Consider the following 22,262-nt stretch of genomic DNA (forward strand, 5'->3'; position numbering starts at 1 on the left):
TTTGAAACCATTGTATACTGATATTGCTTTGAAGTAACATTAGTGGGATTGAAATGAAACATGTTACTCCTTCAGATTGATCTGCCATTCCCTTATACATTACCGGGACCGCCGGATGACTCTTCTGAAGACTACTTATTAAATGGTAAGCTTTATCAACCAGCATTTAATTTCAACAGTAGAGAAAGAAAGCTTTGTTAGTTAATGAACATCTTAATCATGCATTAGAAATATCCTCTCTGATCTACTTATGCATAACTTCTTATGCACCTGTGAAATTGTGTTAACAAATGACCTTGAACTTGCTTTTAGATGTAGATGACCTTGAAACGATGTCCTTCATGGATGATGGATCGCACCCGTTCCTGATGAATGAAGACTCTGTCTCCAGTATAGATATTGATATCAGTGTGATAGAGAAGGTAAGTCATTCACAGTTGATCCTGAGAAGGTTGAGAATTTATATTTAAAATCTGTCTGAAAGCAGATACTACTACAGTGATTTTGTTGAAGAGAAACGAGAAAAGCACATTTATCCTGAAATGGTGATTTTCCAGCAGGCTTCTTCACACTTACCTCAGATTTATGGATTTGGATTTCAATATGTGTTGAATTAGTAACTTAATTAATTTGAACACTATGTTTAAGTTTGTGATATCTAATCAAATTAATTGTTAAAATTTTGAAAAGGCAAAAAGATTTAAAAAAAAGATACATTTTAGTTTCATGTCTGAATTTGATGAAAGACTTGTTCAGGAAATACATTGTTCTGGGTGTTGTATGTACAACGTTAAGTGTTGTGATTTTGTATGTACAGGGAGCAGCCCAGCTTTCTCAGCTTACTAGTCCCTCACATCCCCTACCACACGGGGAGGGCCACGGCATCGGCAGCAAGGGAGGGAAGCTTAGTGCTATGAGTCGTAAAAAGATGGGTGCTGGTAGGCCGAGGGTATGTTGTACAACTCACTTAGATTTTATTTTCTGTCAAGAGAATTTATGCATACTTTGATCTTAAGTGTATGTAGCTAGTATGTTTGATATGTCAAGGATGATCATACCATCCTAATTGTTGTCATTTTGAAGCACAATTTGGTGGCATATTTTAACTCCATCACCTGTTATATAGAAAAACAATGTTAAAAAGTTATGGATATGACTCTTACCGGAAACAATGATGAGGTAGCCTAAAGTCCAGTACAAGAGGTAGGTGTAGTTTTGACATTTTTATGAATCATTTAGTATATAGCAGTATGGTATGGTAAGAGGTGGGTAATAGTAACAATTGTACAAGTTCATACTTAAAATGACTTCATATTTATTTTAGGGGAGACCACTTGCACCAGAAAAGAAGAAACGCCCTCCAACTTTTGGGGAAAGGAAACGAGGACCAAAACCAAAGTTAAAAACTGGCCAGCTGGGCATTTCTGGTCAGGTATAAAATTTTTACATTACTTACAAATTAGAAAAAAAAATTAACCTCTTTAAATCTCATAAAAAAATCATGTTTATGTCTTTAAGGTTATAAAAGTTTGAAAAGAAAAATAAAGTTTACATTTAAAGCCAATGAATGTTATAAATATAAGCTTATTTTGTGTTATTACACCCTGCCACTATGTATTATATTTCTTCAGATCACTACAGCACCGACTGGAGAATCTAAAAGTAAATCTCAAGAGGATGATGATGATGGAGATGACCACCCCACCACCCTCATCCTCGCCAACTCTAAAGACGACTTTGTCTTGGAACAGGTAAGAAAGCAAAAAGTTTGAATTTTTTCTACCTGGAAAAAAAGTTACAAATGAAAAAGATTGGGGGTACGGATTTGTCTCATCACTACAGTTAAGTGGACTCAAAATAACTTAGACATTGAAAACTTCTGATTTAGCTGGGAATGTTACTTATTACCCTCACTCTGGAAATTTGAAATTTCATTTCCTTGATAATTTTTGGGAACAAAACCGATTTTCTTTATGTTATACCAGCCAGCTAGTAGCAGAGATGTACAGAACCCAACTTATATTGTAGTCATAGCAAATACTGCCAGATCATAGATCATTAAGGGGTCGCGGTGGTCGAGTGGTTAAGGTGTCCCGACACTTGATCACTAGTCCTCCACCTGTGGGTTGCGAGTTCGAAACCTACGTGGGGTAGTTGCCAAGTACTGACTGTAGGTCGGTGGTTTTTCTCTGGATACTCCGGCTTTCCTCCACCTCCAAAACCTGGCACATCCTTAAATGACCCTGGCTATCAATAGGACATTAAACAAAAACAAACCAAACCAAAAAATCATATTCATAGCAATACTGACAGTGCTGGCCTGTGTTATCTTGTGTCAAGGGATGTTATAACTGTATTGCTCTGGTTAGATAGAAGAGAAAACAAAGAAAATAAGGATTTTTATTTTTATGTCTCCTTTTCAATTTAACTCCAAAATCCAACCTATATAATATAGTATGCCCTCATGATCCTTCCCAAGCTCTCTTTTAGTGAACACATGTTTCTGGAGGATTATAAATTAACTAAGTAATACTTGTATTGTTTTTGTTACAGGATGTGTGTAAGAGCTGTGGTAGTTTTGGTAAGGGAAAGGAGGGCAAGCTGATAGTGTGTACTCAGTGTGGACAGTGTTACCACCCCTACTGTGTCAGTGTCAAGGTGAGTCTCCTGATAGTGTGTACTCAGTGTGGACAGTGTTACCACCCTTACTGTGTCAGTGTCAAGGTGAGTCTCCTGATAGTGTGTACTCAGTGTGGACAGTGTTACCACCCTTACTGTGTCAGTGTCAAGGTGAGTCTCCTGATAGTGTGTACTCAGTGTGGACAGTGTTACCACCCTTACTGTGTCAGTGTCAAGGTGAGTCTTCTGATAGTGTGTACTCAGTGTGGACAGTGTTACCACCCCTACTGTGTCAGTGTCAAGGTGAGTCTTCTGATCGGTCCTGTTTACATTTTACTTACTTGGTGAGGTGTACCATCAGTTTTTAGTGACTCCAGGTAATTGGATACAGCAGAAAATATATCCTGATTTTCTCAGGTAATATGTGTATTATTTCAGTAAATTTGTATGTGAATCCTGACTAAATAAGGTCTAATTATAATGAGATTGTTTCAGTAAATTTGTATATGAATCCTGACTTAAGAAGGTCTGATTATAACGTGATATACTGTTGTAGGTGACTAAGGTTGTGTTACAAAAAGGCTGGCGATGTTTAGACTGTACAGTGTGTGAGGGGTGTGGCAAACCCCACGATGAAGGCCGCCTCATTCTGTGTGACGAGTGTGACATCAGCTACCACATTTACTGTCTCGACCCGCCACTCGACCATGTCCCAAAGGGCACCTGGAAATGTAAATGGTACGTGTAATTACAAAGTAAAACATTGTTAAGTTAAAAAGGATAAAGGATGCGTTTCTGAAATGTCAGTATCCAGATTGAGCGGCTGTGTAGATAATGGCTCAGCTCCAAAATTGAGAGTTCCTATCTTTGACAAAGTTGTTTTCAAGAAAAAAGTGAAAAAGGCACCTCCAACATTAATCTTGTATGCAAAGTATCAGGAAAAAATACGTAGAAGAAATTAAGAAAAAAGAAATCTAGGGATAAATTGAACTATTAGACAGTTATTCACAGAAGTTTGATGTCTTTTATAATTTCCAGGTGTGTTATGTGTGTAAACTGTGGCTCTACCACACCTGGGTTTGGTTGTCAGTGGCAGAACAATTATACCCAATGTGGGCCGTGCAGCAGTAAACAGGAGTGTCCAGCCTGTCAGAAATACTACCGAGAGGACGAACTGGTCATCCAGTGTGTCCAGTGTGACCGCTGGATCCACGGCCACTGTGACCAACTGAAGAATGAGGATGATGCTGAGCGGGCTGCAGACTTCGGGTATCACTGTCTGTTCTGTAGACCCAAGACTGGTCAGCCTGGTCCATGTAAGTTTATCCTGTAGAAATATTCCGTCAGACAAGTAAGATATATGTGAAACCATATGGAATTTAGAATGTTTTTGCATTAAAAAAGTGGAGTAATGAGTGTATGTTTTATCTATTTGTTGTGTGCTGTCTAGACCCAGAATAAGTGTCAGTTCCAGATCTTAAAGTGATTAAACCTTTTCATTCTGAATTGTTTCAGCAGATTTGACTAAATGCTACAATATTAACTGTTACAGTGCCGCCACCTCCACCACCGTCACCCCCAGAGGAGATAGAAATGAAGCCGTTGTCACCACTGCCACCCCCACCACCACCTCCTCCTCCCCCAATGCCTCCTAGAGAACCAGGTCAGTGGCTGTCTTCTATCTTATCTACTACCTTATATTGATTGATGTAGGTTTAGTCTGATGCACTAATGATAAGGTATCTTCAATTAAAAAATCTCATGGTCTTTCTCAAGGATACAAATGTAGAAAGGTGCTGTTTGTTTACATAATTCCTTTATACTTTTGATAGCAAAACTGAACTCATTATATTGTCCTAAGTTATTTGGTCAGGAACTGTGAAGAAGCAGTTTTCTTACATTTCACAGAGCCGCCAAAGAAATTTTTCCTGGACGGAGTTTGCTTGTCCGAGTCTGGTCACCAACAGATACAGAGTATTACGGTCCAGGTGCCAAAACCCAAACGTGTACGAAAGAAGGTGGAGGTGAAGCCGCCGGTCTCGGAGGTACCAGGCACACTTCCCCAACCTCCTCCTGCTGCACGCCTCATGTCAATGCAGAGTCAGTCATCTATTGATGGAGAAGAGTCGCTGGATATCCTCAAAGGTAAGTACTTTTACAGAATGAAACTAAATTCTGTTCATTTTGCTGGTAGTTTAAACTTCATTCAAAAGCAGGTAATTTGATTTTGTAGACATGTAAACAATTTTACGTGAAATATTGATTTCTAACTCAATATAGATTAACGCCATATTTTCACTTTAGTTTGAAGGAACTTTTAAAGTGATAATGGTACTGAGCTGAAATGTCAATCACTTTAGTTTATAGAAACTTTTAAAGTTATAATGGTACTGATATGAATACACCTGCTTACTGAAAGCTGAAATGTTATTCACTTTCAGATGATGAAGGGAAGTTGGTTGACCTTGGCGAGGGGCTAAGTATCCCTCCTTCAGCCTTGATGGAGGGCGAGTTAGGTCCCGATGGTATGGGGCTTCTTAGTCCCACTCTGACACCTGGCGTCCCGACGACTTCTGACGGGGCTCCTGTCCCAGAGAAAAAGAAGAGATGTAGACGAAACACAGTCAATATAGGTAATGCATTATCTAGATAATTACAATGTTTGTAGATGTCACGGCCCTGTGGTCATTTGTAAGAGTAATAATGGCTATACTATTTCCTTGTTGTTTCAAGTGTTTTTTTTCCTATTAGATATTTTTTTCTACAAAAAGAGAAATTCAAATCAAATTTCTTGATAGACACTGCTATCGTCATGATTATCGGTAAAAATATATGAAAGAGTGATGAAATATGAAGTTGTTGTGGAACTCTGGTAACTTCAAAAAGTTTAATTGATCATAATCAATAACATTTACTAAGGTACAAAATCAAAACTTAAAGATTTAACAACCGTTTAATCTGTGTTGCTGACAGTGCTGAAGTGTAACACTACTGCTTGTAACCACGATAGATTGTATGTAATAATTAAAGTGAAGATATTGAATATGTCCACCTCCCTCTGTGTGTTTTTAGCAATGTCAGTAGGTTTAGTGACCTATCCGTACCTGTTGAAAATCTAACCAAATTCTGATAATTATATTTCAGGTATTGGTGGGTTTATGGTGCGCAGTCGAGTGAGACCACAGGCTAAACAACAGTCAGCTTCTCTGGAGACACCAGCGCCAGGAGAGGACGGGCAGCCAAAGCCAGAGGGAGCCAATGGTATGTACAGGCAAATCTGTAACATTGGCTGATAGAGCTAGAAAAATATAACATAGGAGATCAATACAAAAGAATCCTATCATAGAAAATCATAGGAAGTTGAGACAATGAAAGCTATTGAATTGTGCAGTTTTTGAACAACTTTCAATCTGAGAGAATTTTAGTACGAAATTTCGATAAATTTTCATAATTCATAATTCATATCCAAAAAAGAAAGAAAATTATCATAATGTCACAGAGTGATTTACTGGAAGCTCCCTGACACATAAATTGAGAGATGCTGTGAATTCTTAAATATGGACTGGTTGAGAATTTTATCCATGTAGAGATGATACAGGGTTGTGTGTATATTCTACAGAAGCGACGGACAAACCACCAGCAGAAGGAGAAACACCGTCAGAGGAACCAAAAAAGAAACGGATTCGTCGTACGAAGAAAAAGAGTGCTCTAGAAGAAAACTTCCCAACTTACATGCAGGTAAATCATGCAATTTGATGAGGTTTATTTCTTAAGAAAAGATGACTGTTGATTTGTAGCCAGGATTTTGCTCTTCAAAAAGTGTTGTCCCTCTGAATGGGCCCAAAATATTAATCCCATCTAAACTTATGTTGAAGAGACAAGTAGATTTTTATGTATGAAATATTTTTAGAAATCTTACTAATTAATATTTAATTGTAATCACAAGCTACTTTTCATTATAGGAGGCCTTCTTTGGTAAAGATATACTTGAGAAGACTAAAACAACTAGCAAGGAGTCAGTGAAGATAGATTCAGGATCTGACTTAGAAGAGTCTAGGTCTTCTCCAATAACTCTCGACTTCAAGGGAGATAACCAGCCATTGATTGGTCCTGGATCAATCCCGACACCTACAGTCAAGGTGCCTTCCAGTAGTCACCTACTGCCCTCTGTTGGACAGCCTCTCCTGAATCCCATCGGAGTAGCAGGAAACAACGACGATTTACGTAAGTGGTTGTCCAGGTTACATCAGGGCCTCACAAACGGTCAGACCAGTTGGACCGGTGTTTGTTTATGAAATAAAGATGGACCTGGTGATTTTATATTGTTCTCAGACGAGTCTTGACAAAGACTTCCAAGGCCTGTATTAACAAGATTATGTTTGAAATATTACATTTAAAAACTGATGAACCAGTTTGTTCGCATACACGAACAGGCCCCAGTTACTTAGGTTTCTTGTTATTTGTATCTCTGTAAAGTTTGGTTAATAGTAACAATATGTTAATGATGAGGGAACAGTATTCTGATGTTGCGATATTTATTACAGAAGACAGTGATCTGGAGTTATTGCCCGATCCACTACCACAAGATGAAGAATTAATCAGTATTATCAACAAAGAGCTAGCCAAAGGCCAGAATGGTGAGCTTTCAAAGCAAATTTTTTCTATGGGAATTGTCTTGTTGCATGAATATATGCATATTTTGATTGCTACTGGAAAAATTACTGTGCAAGGTAAAATTAAAATATGGTTTAAAGCTTTTATTTTGATATGTTATGATTGTATTTGGAGCCTGTGTTTCAAGTCATGGAATAGTAAAATCATAATGATAAGGTCTTGCTAGTCAAATATCTGCTATTGAAGCATTTTTATGCCCCACTACTTTGACTTTGTACTTTCTACAGACATCTTACTTGTATGTCCTCATCATTTGACATGTAGGTCACTGTGACCTACATTTTACACTTCTCGACCTTGGTAAGGTTTGTGATAAGGTTGACTTTTACTAAAGCAGGATCTGGGGTAGGTCAACGTTTAATGGTTTTAGATTATTTTTCTCAAATTTTAACTTAGAAGGAAAAGACCTTATGAAAGGAGATTATCTCGATGAAGAAGATGCATAATCTATAGTTTTCATGTTTGTATTTTTCTCTACAGATTTACCAATACTCCCAAGTGGGACGATGGAAGCAGAAGCTCGCCCTGAGGAAGCAAGTCAAAAACCTGACCATCAAGCCAATCTCGATGGTATCCTTAGTCCAAGTATTGATGATGATGAGAAAAACCTGGATGTTGACAAAATATTCACAGATGGTGAGTGCTACATCTTGTCTTGTCAGCTATGATATCCTCGCACTCTCAAGAAAGTACAAACATGATATCGGGGAGGTAGGATCAGCTGAATTGATAAAGAGAAGGGACAATATTTGTGTCACTTGGAATGTGTATTGAGGTGGCATTGTGGTCTTGGCAGGTACATTTATAATTATAACTTTACTTTTAATTTTTGTTCCAATAGGTCTGGTGCATATGGATATCAAGACTGTAGAAGATATCTTCAAAGGTGTGCTGGAAACAGATCCTCGACCTTCGGGTAAGTTCAGATTTGACTGGTGGCCATCTTGGATTTTGCCAAGTTAAAAAATTGTCCCTTTCATCATTAGTTTGAGTCCCAACTTAATAGGTTAAAGTTAGGGTTCAAAGCTGAAAAAAACTTCTTACGTCAAATGTTCTTCTGGTTTTCATCAATTTACTTGTTAGATTGAATGCCTGTGTAACGACTGGTGTGGCCTTGACAGGCAGCTAATGTAGTTGAATGTTAAAGTCTTATCGTTCTGATTTTGTTAAAATGTCTTAATAAGATGACTGATGGAAAGAATAGAATGCTGCTAAGATCCTCAAACAAAAGTTTGATTTTAATCATATTCATACATTAGTATAATAATTATTTCAGTGTGAGAAAAGTTTGATTTTAATCATATTCATGCATCAGTATGATAATTATTTCAGTGTGAATTAACATTTGTTAATAACCACCAAAAAACACACTGTTTGATATTGTATGCTTAATTATAGTACAAATATTGGCCTTACATGCTGGTAATTTACACTTCAGGTCCTCCAGCTCCCCCAGGGTTCAGCATGCCTGGCCCCCACATCCCAGGAAAGGAACAGCCCCACCCACCACCAACCATGGATCATCCCCAGGTTCCAATGAATCCATGCATTGGCCAAGCACCGTTAGCACCCCTTGTCATGCCACCACCGCAAGGCTTTCCGTCAAACTTCAGGTTAGTTAATGGCAAAATTTATATGTAATGTGGCTACGTTTTTCAGCCCTCAAAATAATCAGCTATCAAAGAACTCGTCTGTAGAAGGTATCAATTGCAAAAATAAAGAAAGGATTTGAATCTAATCTGGTTATTTCATGTTTACTGCACATATTCCTAACCTGAAAATTGTAAATAAGATATTGACTTTATATAGGAATTTGCTAATTATACACATATTGAACTTTATCCATAATGGAATGGAAATTGACTTATTTTAAAGTTTTGGGAATCAAAAAACTATGAATTCAATGTTCCCAAAGTTGATTAGGAAATAGTAGCCATACTCTTTCTGTAGCATGCTCTTGCTGAACGATTGCAAGTTATACCTGACCATACATTTCTGTATTGTGAAAGAGTCCAGAATATCGAGCATCTGGCGATAATTGTGTCGGAGTAAAGCATATGAATCATGAGAAATGAAATGTTTTGAACAGTCCAAGTTCGATGAGTCCTGGAGGTTTCCCTAACAACCAGCCGCCATGGCAGCAGGTGATGGCCCAGGAGGAAGAGCAGCAGGAACAAGTAACGAGTCGTAGAAACATGCAGAAGTGGGAGTCTGATGAGGAACTGGGCGAACATGCAACGATATCAGCTGTCCTCTACTGCAACCTGAAACACCCTGAACTACGTCATGAACATCCAGGTACCATCAACTGTTATGTTACAAGTTAATTATCCAACCTACTGTAACAGAGAGTTAGATCAATTTATTCCAATGCCTCTGCTAGCATTCAAACCCAGGATCTCTGGCTTACTAGTCTTAGGCTCAACTGATCGAGCTAAAGAGCTCTCACTAGTCTTAGGCTCAACTGAACAAGCTGAAGAGATCTCCTCTCTAGCGGAGCAGTATATTGTGGCCAGTATTTACCAGGGTTACACTGCACTGCAATGCATATTTATAAGGTAAATGATGTTAAGCTCTTAGTGTTGGCCTGATTTAATCAATTTGGCATTGAAAGTTCAAAGATACCAGAGAGGTTTTGTTAGATAACAGGTGGGGGTAGAAGCTCATGGATTTGTAATTTGTTTATCTCATCAAGAGACAAACTGATAGACCCAGTAGTGGTTTCAGTACACTTTTAATCAAGGATGATTGTTTTATGAACAGATTGGCAAGAACGAGTGAAGAAGATTGGAAAGATCTGGAGACAGTTACCATCAGATGACAAACAACCGTTTCTGGTATGTATAGACATGTGAAGAACTATGAGCTAGTTTTGAAAGCTTGAAAATGAGATTAACATATTTTTTGTTTAGATGTATTTCATTGTTCTGCAATGAGGAACTTGATATGACATATGGCACACTTAATATTTAGACGTCTTTAATTATGATTAGAAGTTACTGAATAGAAATTTCGGCATTGAAAGATTGCGTTAGCTTAAAGCTTAAAAAGGGGTGTTAATAATTACCTTATATGTAAAAATCATTAATTAGAAAAAATACAACTTAACTTGACATAATATATTATGTATACCTGCGAGTGATTTTGTTGTAGCTTCAAGCAAGAAAAAACAGATCTTCTAGTAAAGGACAAAAGGCTAGAAAGGTAAGGCAATAAGACAATTATCTGTTAGGTAATATTCAAATGCTTGTTTCATCAGATACAATATTAAACTAAGCCAGCAATACTATTTTACAAATCGGGATAGGTTATATGTGTTTTGAGGAATGGTTTAATCGGTACATCACTTTTTGGTCATTGGATTAAAAATGGTGAATACATCTATGCTACCCACCTTGACACATAATAGTTTGGATCATTATATGATACAATGTTTGTTACAGGCTAAGCGAGAACAGGCAGCAGCAGCCGCAGCAGCCATGGGACCACCTGCCTTACCGTCATCATACTCACAGCCTACCACACCAGATGGTAAGTCACAATTACTATGACAGGTATTGTAGGTAAGTCACAATTACTACGACAGGTATTGTAGGTAAGTCACAATTACTACAACAGGTATTGTTGGTAAGTCACAATTACTACCACAGGTATTGTAGGTAAGTCACAATTACTACGACAGGTATTGTTGGTAAGTCACAATTACTACGACAGGTATTGTTAGTCACAATTACTACGACAGGTATTGTTAGTCACAATTACTACGACAGGTATTGTTACGGGTAATACTTCAACAAATTTTTATTTCCTGTATTGTTAGACAATGATTGTAAAAATATCGATGATATTGGATATGTGTTATACAATTTTTTTTTTTCAAATATTCAATGTTGTGTCTGTATCGGCATTGATATTGGTGTATGTCATAAAAAACATTGATGTATTTAACAGGCCTGGGCTCACCTATGTCAGGTATGCAACCGGGACAGGAAATCTGTAGTCCTCTCAGTCGCAGCAGCAGTAACTCCCAGATCATGGCACCAAAGACACCAGATGGTATGTATAGGATAGGGAGGTGTCGGTTTAGAATATTGGTGGAAGGAAAACAAGTATTGGTGAAAAGTGATCAATTTGCATATGTCAGAAAATGAATTCAGGGAACAAATAGTATAAGTTAGCAAAGGGAAAATAAAAAGGGAAAATAAATATTTATGATATATGAATTTCTGAACGGTTGCTTCATCAAAAATCTTAGTTTCTAAGTCTGTTTTGGTGTTGTTTGTCAGGAGTGATATCAGTTTATGGTCATGTTTCCTAGGTCAATCCCCCAGTCACATGATGGGAGGCGTGCCGCTGAGTCCAAACCACCCAGGAGGAGTACAGTCTATGATGCATCTCCAGGACCCGTATGCCCAGCCACCTGGAACACCCATGCCTATGGACATGGCAGGGATGGGCCCTCGACCAATGCGGCCTCAGATTCGACCTCAGGATCCGTACGCCCAGGCCCCGGGCACGCCAAGACCTCACGACCCCTTCAGTCAACCCCGTCCTCAGGGACCATTCCAGCCAGGCATGAACATGCAACAAAGACCACAAGACCCATACGGGCAGCATCCAGGCACGCCTCGTCAACCAAACATGTATTCTCAACATGAAGGGCCTCCTCGCCCTCCAGGACCATACAACCATCCTGCCTCCTCGCTACCACCTGACCAAATCGGGGGACCTTTTAGGGGGCCTCCAGGACGAGTGCCTGATCTATTTAACCAAGAAAACAATGCCTACCCCCAGCAAATGACACCAGCCAGAAGTTCTGTGCCGACCACACCCCAACAGTCCCCCTCAAAGCCTCAGTGGCCTGGTATGGCCCAGGAATCTGACCCCTATGAGCATCCAGTCCCTACTCCTAGACCCATGATGCCTAGTAATGTGGAAGGCATGTCTTCGCCCTCTACTCCACAGACGCCAACATCACAGCCCTTTGATCCCTTCTCACAGCACCCTTCTGGGCCCCAGCGATCAGGACAGCTACCGGGCATGGCTAAACCCATGTTGTCAAGACAGACTTCTGTACCCTCTGACCCATATGCGCACCCACCCTCCACTCCAGGGGGCCCTATGAGTCGGCCAGATGACCCCTATGCTTTTTCACCCCCCACTCCACGCCCGGTGTCAGAATCTTATAGTCCCCGCTCTGCTGGAAAGGCAGAGTTGTCTCCCCAACAGGTGGGTCACCGGCCCATTGTTGGAGACCCTTACGCACAGATGATACCAGGGAAGGGGCCAATGCCAGGTCAGCCGGGGCCAGAGGGATTTATCCAGCATCCCAATATGCCCGGAGGTCCTCAACGGTCGATGGCTGGCCCTCAAGGACAGCAAATCCCTCCAGCGGACACCTTCGGGATGCCTGTACGCCACCCATTTCGAGCACCAGTGCCACCCACTTCACAAGCTAGACCACATGGCTACCAGGAGCCTCATATGCCACAAGGTCCACATCATCATGGTGGCATGGAACCCCCCAAGGAGCCGTCTGTGGTATGTTATTCCCAAATGTTGTTACATAGGCATGGTACTGTCACGGTATATGGCATGATTTATATACTGGGAGTTGCTACCGAGGTAGTGGTCGGGTGTGGTCAGCTTTGGTTTGTAGCTTCGTCCACCTGTTCTCTAGGAATCACAATAGAACTCTCTATTGTGATAGGTTTGGTTTCCAAGGATATCTCATTCATTTACCTCAGTCTGGTTTTCCGTCCTCGCGCTGAATATGTTTGTAAGGTACCAGGGGTTGTGATGGAGAAATGTGCTAATGCATGGTTGGAGATTGTAACTATGGTGTACAGTATTGGAAGGGAAGAACAGCATATCTTTTTTTGTGGTTGTCTCTCTGTCAGACATCTAATGCAAGTCATTAGCAATTCACAATCACCAAACAACTTACTAATATCATGTACAGGGACTAAAATTGTATACAGTTCAATTCTTAAGTCGCCCAAATCTAAGACAAACCACTTGCACCTTTCACAACTGGCTGAAATCCAGACAGATCACTTAAGCTTATCACAATTCACAGACAAATGACCTTAGTCATGGAAAACTCATCCAAATCTCCGACATCTTTTACAGCTTGCCCAAATCTTACATAAATCACCCATTGCTTGCTCTGTATTTGTAATAACAAATGTTTAGAAGGCATGTTGGAAATTTGTCAAAAGAGGCAACTAAATTTATTTCACTTGAGTGTCAAGATTAATGTGAGTTTGTCTTAGATTTGTAAAGTTCACTAAGTTGTTTGACAGAGAGATCAACTACCTGTTCACTGTTTCTTGTGAGAACTTTTAACTGGTGATGGAATCGGCCATACAGTGGACCCTCGATAGTCCGGAAGTCACCTATTCAATATACCCCCGAAATGCAAGCTATAAACTGTTAGCGACTACTTATTCTCTACCTCACATTGTCGCTATATTTGTATGTTGGGTAACTTATCACATGCTAAACAGTTTACAAATTTATAGCCCATAGTTAATTTCCCTCTCTTATCGTGGTTATTACAAGGTGCACGTCTGGTGGCACTTTTGGTCACCTGTTTTTATCGCAAATTAAGTGTTTTATCAACATCATGGAAAAAGTCATGTTCTTGGTTAAATATTTTCGTGGTTTTGGGGGCTACTTACCTGGATCTAAAATATAGAACCTTTACTGAAGACTGCAAAAATTTTACATTCGTTAAAGAGTTAGTGACTGAAGTAAAAACAAATGGAAGAATTCATACTTTGCAGTGCTCTCATAAAATTGTATACTGCATATAATCAATTAGAAACTCGGGTATTACCCATCGGGAATTCAGGGAAAACTTTGTGAAAAGTTGAGATTTACAAAGAATATGAACAACATTAACTTTCAAAATTGGAATTATTTTAACTTTCAAAATTGGAATTATTTTGATTGACAAGAAGTACAGTTTTTAAAAATGCACAAAAAAAAATAATAATAATAAAGAAAGCCCAATAGATATTTAGATAATTCAAGTCCTACCTATAACCAATTTATAGAATATCCCACATTTTTACCGTAACATCAATCAATTAGTCCGTTTATCTGACAATCATGGTGATTTTGGCCGAAAGAGAAAGTGTCCGGATTAACGAGGGTCCACTGTAACTGCCACATAGTGTATAAAACCAACTGCAATAATCATTGACAAAATGTTTTAACTCCTAAAGGAGCCTTTTCACGTTAACAAATTATGTGTTGTAGATATCTTGGTAAAAACTAGGAATTCTCATCATTAGGGTTTTAATATTTACTGCTAACAGTCTGTTGATGTTGTTATCTGTGTGTGGCTTAAATTGTTACTAATCACTTCGTGGACAAGTTTTACACTTCTTTAAATGCCCTAATCAGATCTTTTAACCATCATCTGATGAAATCGTCCGTTGTCCGTCCCTAATGATTCTGGTTATCTCCATTTCAAGATTCGTAAGAATTGTTCTAAGCTTTTATTTTGTATGTAGATCCCCTTGGTCCCTAGATATACATGTTAATTTTTGAGACTGATCAGAAAATCCAAGTCTTGGATTCCGACGGTTGAGTGTTGTTTACATTATTTCACTGAAAGCATTTCACAGGTCTGTCTGATATTTATCGATGGTTCCCCTTGGTCCCTTGTTTAGTCTATATTTAGACTTGCTTGGAAAACAAAATGTTTAACAGTTAAAGTTTGTTATTAGTAGTTCTCAGAAAGTACTAATTTGTATTTTCATATGAAGGCTTCTATTTACCTAACTGTGTTTGTTGAGGTTGATAATGAGAACACGACTGAGCTATTTTCTCAATGCTATATGTTAGCATGGCAGATAATTAAGAGGACGAATAGAATAGAGAAAAAATGATGGTTGTGCCGAGATTCCTCTAGGATTATCATAATCTTATATAATAGTGAAGCATGTTTTGATCAAAATGCTTATTCCAGAGAAGAAAAAAAAATGAAAAATTAATTAAGATCTGTAGAATGACAGTACTGCATATTGTTTAGAGGAAATGAAATGATTCCTAACTGATGTTGGACATAAAGTCTTGAGTTGTAGAATTTCTAGAGTATCTATATTAATGACATATTTTAATGCTTATTTGGGTACTTGCACTTGTTGACATAATATAGTTGTATTAATTGTCTGATTATATGTTTGCACCTTGTGAATTCTACCACCTTAACCTTTCACATCTAGCCGAGCGCTGGTGTGGTATAACTTGATGTAGCCAAGCCCGTCTACATGTAGTTGTGTTCTGGTAGCAATGTAGAATTAACACAACAGCACAACGCAAAGTTGCAAAGTTGCAAATTGTTCTACTGTACATGCACGGACATTTTATCAACACCTTTTTTACTTCTTTGTGAAAATCTACAAAAATGTTTTGTGTATCAACTTTTGGTGAGAGATACAGAATTGTTGGAAAAGAGAACAATTTGCAACTAGCTTTCTTGTGCATATAATAATATGTAATTTTTACCACTTTGTATTTGTGTTTAATGTTTTGACTGCAATTTGCTTAAGGTTAACCAGTGTATGAAATTTACTGCATGGTTTGGTTGTCTGTTATTTGACTTGTTTTATGGTATTTATGAATGATTAACTTCATTTTCTACATAAATTACTAGCTTTTCAGTTTTATATTGGTTCAATGTGTTACTAGCAATTCTTTTGTACAGTAGAAATTCAGATAGAAAAGCTTTTGTAGAAATCACTTCCATGACTATAGAAGCAGTGGTATTTTACTCGCTGCTAATTAGTGATTAAGCTGGTATCAGCAAGTTGCAGTCAATAGCTTTATGTTGGATACACCATTTCAGACTTCTCCGCTTCATTATTTATTAAGAATTTTTTTTTTTATAAAGCCGATTACCAGCCCAATGATTTAAGGTGAAGGGTACTGTATAGGGATTGAGTTAACAATCAGTGATTACATCCAGTGTACATGAATTCCACTGTGGTTTGTAGGTTTCATGTTTAATATGGATGTTATCACTTTGTGTTCATACTACCATGAATGTTAACAAAATACATTTTGATTTTGTAATCTCAATACAGTAATTTCCAGAAATATGCAATATTGAAGTTCAGCCAAATGTCATGATCACCTGAATGTTTGCGTCTTTCCATGATCTTCTGATTTACAGGTGGTCGGAAAGAATCAAATAATTGTTTGGTGCAGTTGCATTCAAAGCTTAATGCATGCAGTGTCTTTTAATGGTAACGTAGAAAGGCGCAGAAAAAATTTAAAGATATCATTCAGTAGTACCTCTTAGTTATATCTAATTCAGTAGTACCCTTTGCCTCAAATATTTTATTCATATGTATTACAATATTGTAGAAGTCCGTTCAAAATAAACGAATTTAAGCCTTGAAATAGAAAACATTTTGAAGTCCAGACCTTGCATGAGATGTTGTATCCATAAAAATGCTTCTTTTGCTAATTTATCTATTTGAGTTGACAGTCTCTCCCTATTTTAATTTGATTAGCTTTTTGTGTTCTGTGGTGTTTTATTATTTTTTTTTCCTCTCTATTTTCGTGTGTAACTCACCAAAACTTCTGTTTAAGTTTAACCTAGTGTGCTGCTCTCACCTTTGACCTCATTGTTACCATAGTTACAGCAGATGTTCGCTGCTGCCAGTAGACGCCACGCACAATTCCCTTTCTCCGGAATGTTTTCCACACTTAAGCACAATTATTTGGTAAGTGTAGGGACGACCTTCTTGTTTTTTTCTTTTTTCCTTTTTTTTTTTTTTTTGATTTTTGTTCTTTTTATGTTTTTGTTTTGTTCTTGCATTGCTTTGTTGGATTTAACAGAAGACTGCTTTAGTGTTGAACAGGACGAGTATATATTTGCGAGAGAGGAGTGGGGACCATGTCTTGATCTTGGTTCCTTCATTGGCATAAGCACACAGTACCTTAACACAACCAATCAAGACATGGTAAAGTGCTTGTTAATTGATCATTAGAAGCCTTCGATGTGTTGAAACCATGCAGTTTTCTGCATGCACTGCTCAATCTGTTGCTAGGTCTGCCAACTGGTTGCTATGTGATTATATGTTGTTATAACATTGTACAGGTAATTGTAATGTAGTCAGATACCAGGAGTATAACAGTGTGGTTTATTACAGAAAGTTTGAATTGTAGGTTGAGCTTAGTAGTGTCATTTAACATGATGTTCTCCATGGAGATAGTGTTCAGTAGCATGTTTGGAACTTGAAGTGACTTCTAAAGCTGACAGAATGGAGCTAGCTTAATACTTCACCTGTTCAGATCTGATGTGGATTTTTTGTGTTTTATTGTCATTGAATGTGCTTGATGCTATAGAATCATTTCTAAGTTATGTCTAACAAAAATATTTTAATTTGATTAAACTTAAAATTTTATTTATTCTGTAATTAGCCCAAGGGGCCAATGTCATATTTAACTAGTGGGCTTATTACCAGGCATGGGCTTATGGCTGGATAAATTCAGTATTTGCTATATAGGTAAAGGGTAGGTGTTAGTCCGTATTCAGGTTTTCTTTCTTTCCATCCATTCCAGTAGTTTATCCCAAGATATCTCTATTATTTGAACATGTACAGTGTCTGTCAGTATGTCGGCACTTACGTTTCCAGAGATTATCTCAGAATCCAGAAAGCCAAATTTTCTGAAACTTCACATGATGCTTCACTGTGAAAAGCAGATTTTCAATAGGGGTTAAAAGTTCTCAAGGTCAAGGTTATGGAAACTAAAACTGAATATACTATTTAGAATACATTTTCTATGGCCCTTACAGAAGGCTAAACTATCTAAAATATCACATGATGATTCACTGAAATGCAGACGTGCAATATTAAAAAATGAAATATCCTAAGGTCAAAGGTCAAGGTCATTGTTACTAAAAATAGAACTGGGAATATGCAGTCAAAAAATGCATCATCTAAAGCCCTTACAGAAAGAATAACTTTCTGAAATTTCACTTTCTGATATTCTGAAATGCATATGTATATTAGTGGTTTAATAGTCAAGGTCCATGTCATTGTTACTAAAAATAGATCAGGAAATTCACTGTCCCAAATGCATCATGTAAGACCTTTAAAGAAGAGCAAGCATTCTGAAATTTCATATGGTGATACACAGCTGTATCCAGATGTGCAATATGGGTTTAAGCACTTCCTTGGTTTAAAGAGGCTTGCCCGCAGAGAGATCAGAAAAATTGGCTAATAGAAAAAGATTTTTTACACATGACAGATTGTTGGAATTGTTGAGTTTTTCATTTTATTTTCCTTATAAAACGCTGAAAAGTGATATTAAAACCTCATTTTTTAAATATTATTTATTTAATCGCAACCCGCAATAAGTCCCCGCTATAAAGTGGAGTCTAATTTGATTGACACATCAAAGAAACAAGCACGTGCACAGTGCCGCACAGTGATAACTTCAAAGGCAGCGGCGATTTACAAAGAAGATTTGCCCTTATATTCCATACATTTCCCTCTCAGGTTGAGTTTTAAAACGTCTTTTAAATACATATTCTGTAATTGTTTTCAAGAAATAAAGTCGGAAAGCCTCTAATTTTGTCACATAGAAACGTGTACTGAAGTTTATTTAGTGATCGGAGATGTGCCGTTTACCGGTCCGTCTGCGGGTAAGCCTCTTTAAGTTCGCTTTTATTAAATTTGAGTTGACAGTTAATGTGGTTAAAGTGTCAAAGTTTACACTTCTGAATTAAAAAAGTCTGTTTATAAAGGTACCTCATGAACCCCAGAATCTATTTCCTCCACCATAGTTTCATAACATCAAAATAATGTATATGTTGTCAATTTTCAATTTAAAAAAAAAATATTTCAAAGAAGAAATAGGATCAAACAACAGGCATAGCCTATATAAGTAGTAATTCAATGTTACTATAAAAATTGTCTTAAGCTCATCGTTAGAAACGGATATACATTGTGGGGCCCCATTCAACATTTCAGTAATCTAGTTTTTATAAGTAGCCAGTTCTTTGCTTTGTTGATCTCCAAAGTTGCTTTTTTACCATCATCAGATGGTGGGCTATTCAAATCGTCCTGCATCCGTGGTCCGTCGTCTAGTCCGTCCGTCGTCTGTTGTCCGTCGTCCGTCCGTCACCTGTAGTACTTCGGTCCATCTGTTAACAGTCCTTGTTGTCGCTATTTCTTTAAAAGTACTAGAAGGATATTCCTCAAACTTCATGTGTAGGTTCCTCTTGGTATTTAGTTGTGCCAATTCAATTTAAATTTTTTATCAGAAAAACAAAATGGCCAATAGGTAGCCATCTTGGATTTTGAGATTGAAGATGTTATCACTATTCCTTGAAAAGAACTTGAGGGATATTTCTCAAACTTCAGAAGTAGGTTCCAATTGTTCTTGTTATTAGATTATTGATAAAGTAAGGAACAGTATAGAGATGATCAGTCTGACATATGTGTAAGTTCCTTTTAATCATTGGATAAATAAAGATAATTCAATGGTGGGTGCCAAGATCCCTCTGGGACATCTTGATAGTTTTCAAGGTCACAGTGTTCAAAATTGTTGCTTGTGTCCCTAATATATATATACATACATGTTAGTACTTTGAAAGTCCAGGAATAAGAAAGAACAATAGTTTTCTAAGAAGGACTCATCAGTTGTATAGTAGCCCGAGTTTCCTCTGGCCCTGACACCATGTCTGTTGTAGGGCAAGAGCCCACTACTTTATGAAAATGTGGAATTTTCCGACATTATGGTGTCAGGGCGAGAGGAAACTCGGGCTAATCATTCACTAGACATGGTATCAGAGCCAGAGTTAACAATGGCTATTGTAAAGGAACGATAGTCTTGAGATCTGGCTATTGAATTGTTTAACGATTTCACCCACTTCAAAGTGTCTCCTAGCATTGAATTATGAGCGATTACATCTATTGGGCTTCTTATAGCCTCCTCTGGGGTTCTCCTCGCTTGGTATCTTAACATGGCATGGACTTGTGCTTTTTAAGGGGGGTGGAGGGTGATAAAGTGTTGCCTATATCCGTCCCTCTTGGTCTCTAGTTAGTTGTGCATGTTCAGTTTTGAGACCAATTGGAAAATCAAAATAAAATGTCCGACAAGTGACCATTTTGAGTTCGAATTTTGATGATTAAAGTTTGTTATTGCTTATTTTCAGAAAGTTTGCCATGAGTCTTTCTTGAATTTCATGTGTTTTCATATGTGGTTTCCTCAGGTCCACAGTTGAGCATGATCAGTTTCGAGACTGGTCACAAAACAATGGCCAGCAGGTGGCCATTTTGAATTTTGCCATCTAAAGTTTGTTACCGTTATTTCTTATGGATCTTTCTCTCAGATTTCATATGTTGTTCCCATTGTTTTCATATTATTAAGAGGAAAAAAATGAAAAAGGGAGAGAAAAGATCCCTCTGACATAGAACAAATAAATATAATTCAGTGGTAAACACCAAGACTCTATGATCTCTTGTATTTAAAAGTTTCACAAGTATGCAACTACAAACATTTTTTAATGAGATTGCAACACAAGCTTAAAGGCTGTATTGATATAAGGTAGATATGGATAGGAGGTTATCAATTTTCCTCATATATATATTAGCTCTGACCTTCTGAGGTTACATATATTTAACACTTCAAACATTACTGAAAAATGATAAAATTTAGGTTTTACATTGAATAGTTTGCCATTATATGTATTTTCTTAGTATCCATGTGAGCAATACAAGGCCTCTTGGGCCTCTTCATTGAAATCAAGCAGTTTATGGTTTTGAAAGTAGTACTTCCGTATTACACTTGCCTTCAATAAGCTAACGTTCAATTACTGGAAATTGTATCATTGACTCTTTAACTTGAAGTTTATTAAATGTTTGAGCAGATTTGACAATGTTATCTACATTTCAACTATAACATATACTTATTAATTGTGATCAGCTACCTAACAGTTTGTTTCCCTGCTACCATTTCCGCCCGTGTATTTTGATTCATACTTTAATGATTTACTATTGTTTATTGTTTGAGATAAAGTGATATGTATTTTAGACATTCATTGTATGGTAGAGTCTTGTCAAATGAAATTAAAACATAAAACTTTCCCCGAGATTATATATTTTCAGCAGTATTCTCACAAGAGCTTTTATAGAAAATAGTTTATAGTGGGAGTTTATGATAAGGTGGTACAGAATAGATTTCTCTGGTGAAAAGTTTTTACAGCATTTTACACCAGTGCCGCGAGATGTAGTTCAGCAAGAGTTGTTTCCCTTGTGTAGGGTGGCAGTGGAACAATGATGGACAAACACAGAGAAATTCACCCACAGCAGCTTAGAGACATTCTTGCTGAACAGACAAAGAAAAGACAGCAAAAAAAGATGGAAATAATCAACAAACAAATGTCGGAGGAGGGAGGTCCGCCTGCTGGCCTGTCCTCTCCACGCCCAGGTAAGACTGATGGCTGTTACAATGTATCATACTGTTGTCCTCTTCACGCCCAGGTAAGAATCGCTATTTTAAGTTTTTCGTTTAAGTACTGGATGGGTATTTCTCATACTTTCCATGTAGGTTTCCCTTAGTCCTTAGTTGTGCCCATTTAATTTTGAATCTGATCAGGAAAACAAAATGGCCAACAGGAGGCCATCTTGGATTTTGACAGTTGAAGTTTGTTATTGCTTTTTCTTATTATCCCCTCGCGACGAAAGTCGGGGAGGGGATGTAGCGTTCCGTTCGTACGTACGTACGTACGTATGTTCACTTTTTGTCAGCGCTCTTGCGACTTCATTTCTGAACGGATTCTGACCAAACTTCATATATGGGTCCAGCATGGGAATACCTCGAACGAGTTCGTGTTTCAGGGTGCCAAGGTCAAGGTCAAGGTCACTGTTACTATTTATAGAAAATCTTTGTCAGCGCCCTTGCGACTTCATTTCTGAACGGATCCTGACCAAACTTCA

The 22,262-nt window shown here is 37.8% G+C and overlaps 1 protein-coding gene across 1 annotated transcript in view; it reads left to right on the top strand.

Annotated features, from left to right (window-relative positions):
- LOC117322279 (histone-lysine N-methyltransferase 2C-like) overlaps window positions 1–22,262 on the top strand; it is a 100,650-nt gene that overhangs the window by 17,508 nt on the left and 60,880 nt on the right. The window contains 26 exon segments of the mRNA XM_033877093.1: window positions 76–145; window positions 313–422; window positions 818–949; window positions 1,325–1,432; window positions 1,632–1,751; window positions 2,554–2,658; window positions 3,176–3,357; window positions 3,658–3,935; window positions 4,172–4,282; window positions 4,528–4,764; window positions 5,061–5,252; window positions 5,764–5,880; window positions 6,239–6,357; window positions 6,582–6,843; window positions 7,164–7,256; window positions 7,774–7,929; window positions 8,135–8,209; window positions 8,732–8,906; window positions 9,383–9,591; window positions 10,057–10,130; window positions 10,447–10,497; window positions 10,737–10,824; window positions 11,245–11,349; window positions 11,612–12,834; window positions 16,950–17,036; window positions 21,585–21,753. Coding sequence (XP_033732984.1) covers window positions 76–145; window positions 313–422; window positions 818–949; window positions 1,325–1,432; window positions 1,632–1,751; window positions 2,554–2,658; window positions 3,176–3,357; window positions 3,658–3,935; window positions 4,172–4,282; window positions 4,528–4,764; window positions 5,061–5,252; window positions 5,764–5,880; window positions 6,239–6,357; window positions 6,582–6,843; window positions 7,164–7,256; window positions 7,774–7,929; window positions 8,135–8,209; window positions 8,732–8,906; window positions 9,383–9,591; window positions 10,057–10,130; window positions 10,447–10,497; window positions 10,737–10,824; window positions 11,245–11,349; window positions 11,612–12,834; window positions 16,950–17,036; window positions 21,585–21,753 — 4,648 coding nt within the window.

The sequence above is a fragment of the Pecten maximus genome, chromosome 2, assembly GCF_902652985.1.
Source record: "Pecten maximus chromosome 2, xPecMax1.1, whole genome shotgun sequence".
NCBI classification, from domain to species: domain Eukaryota; kingdom Metazoa; phylum Mollusca; class Bivalvia; order Pectinida; family Pectinidae; genus Pecten; species Pecten maximus.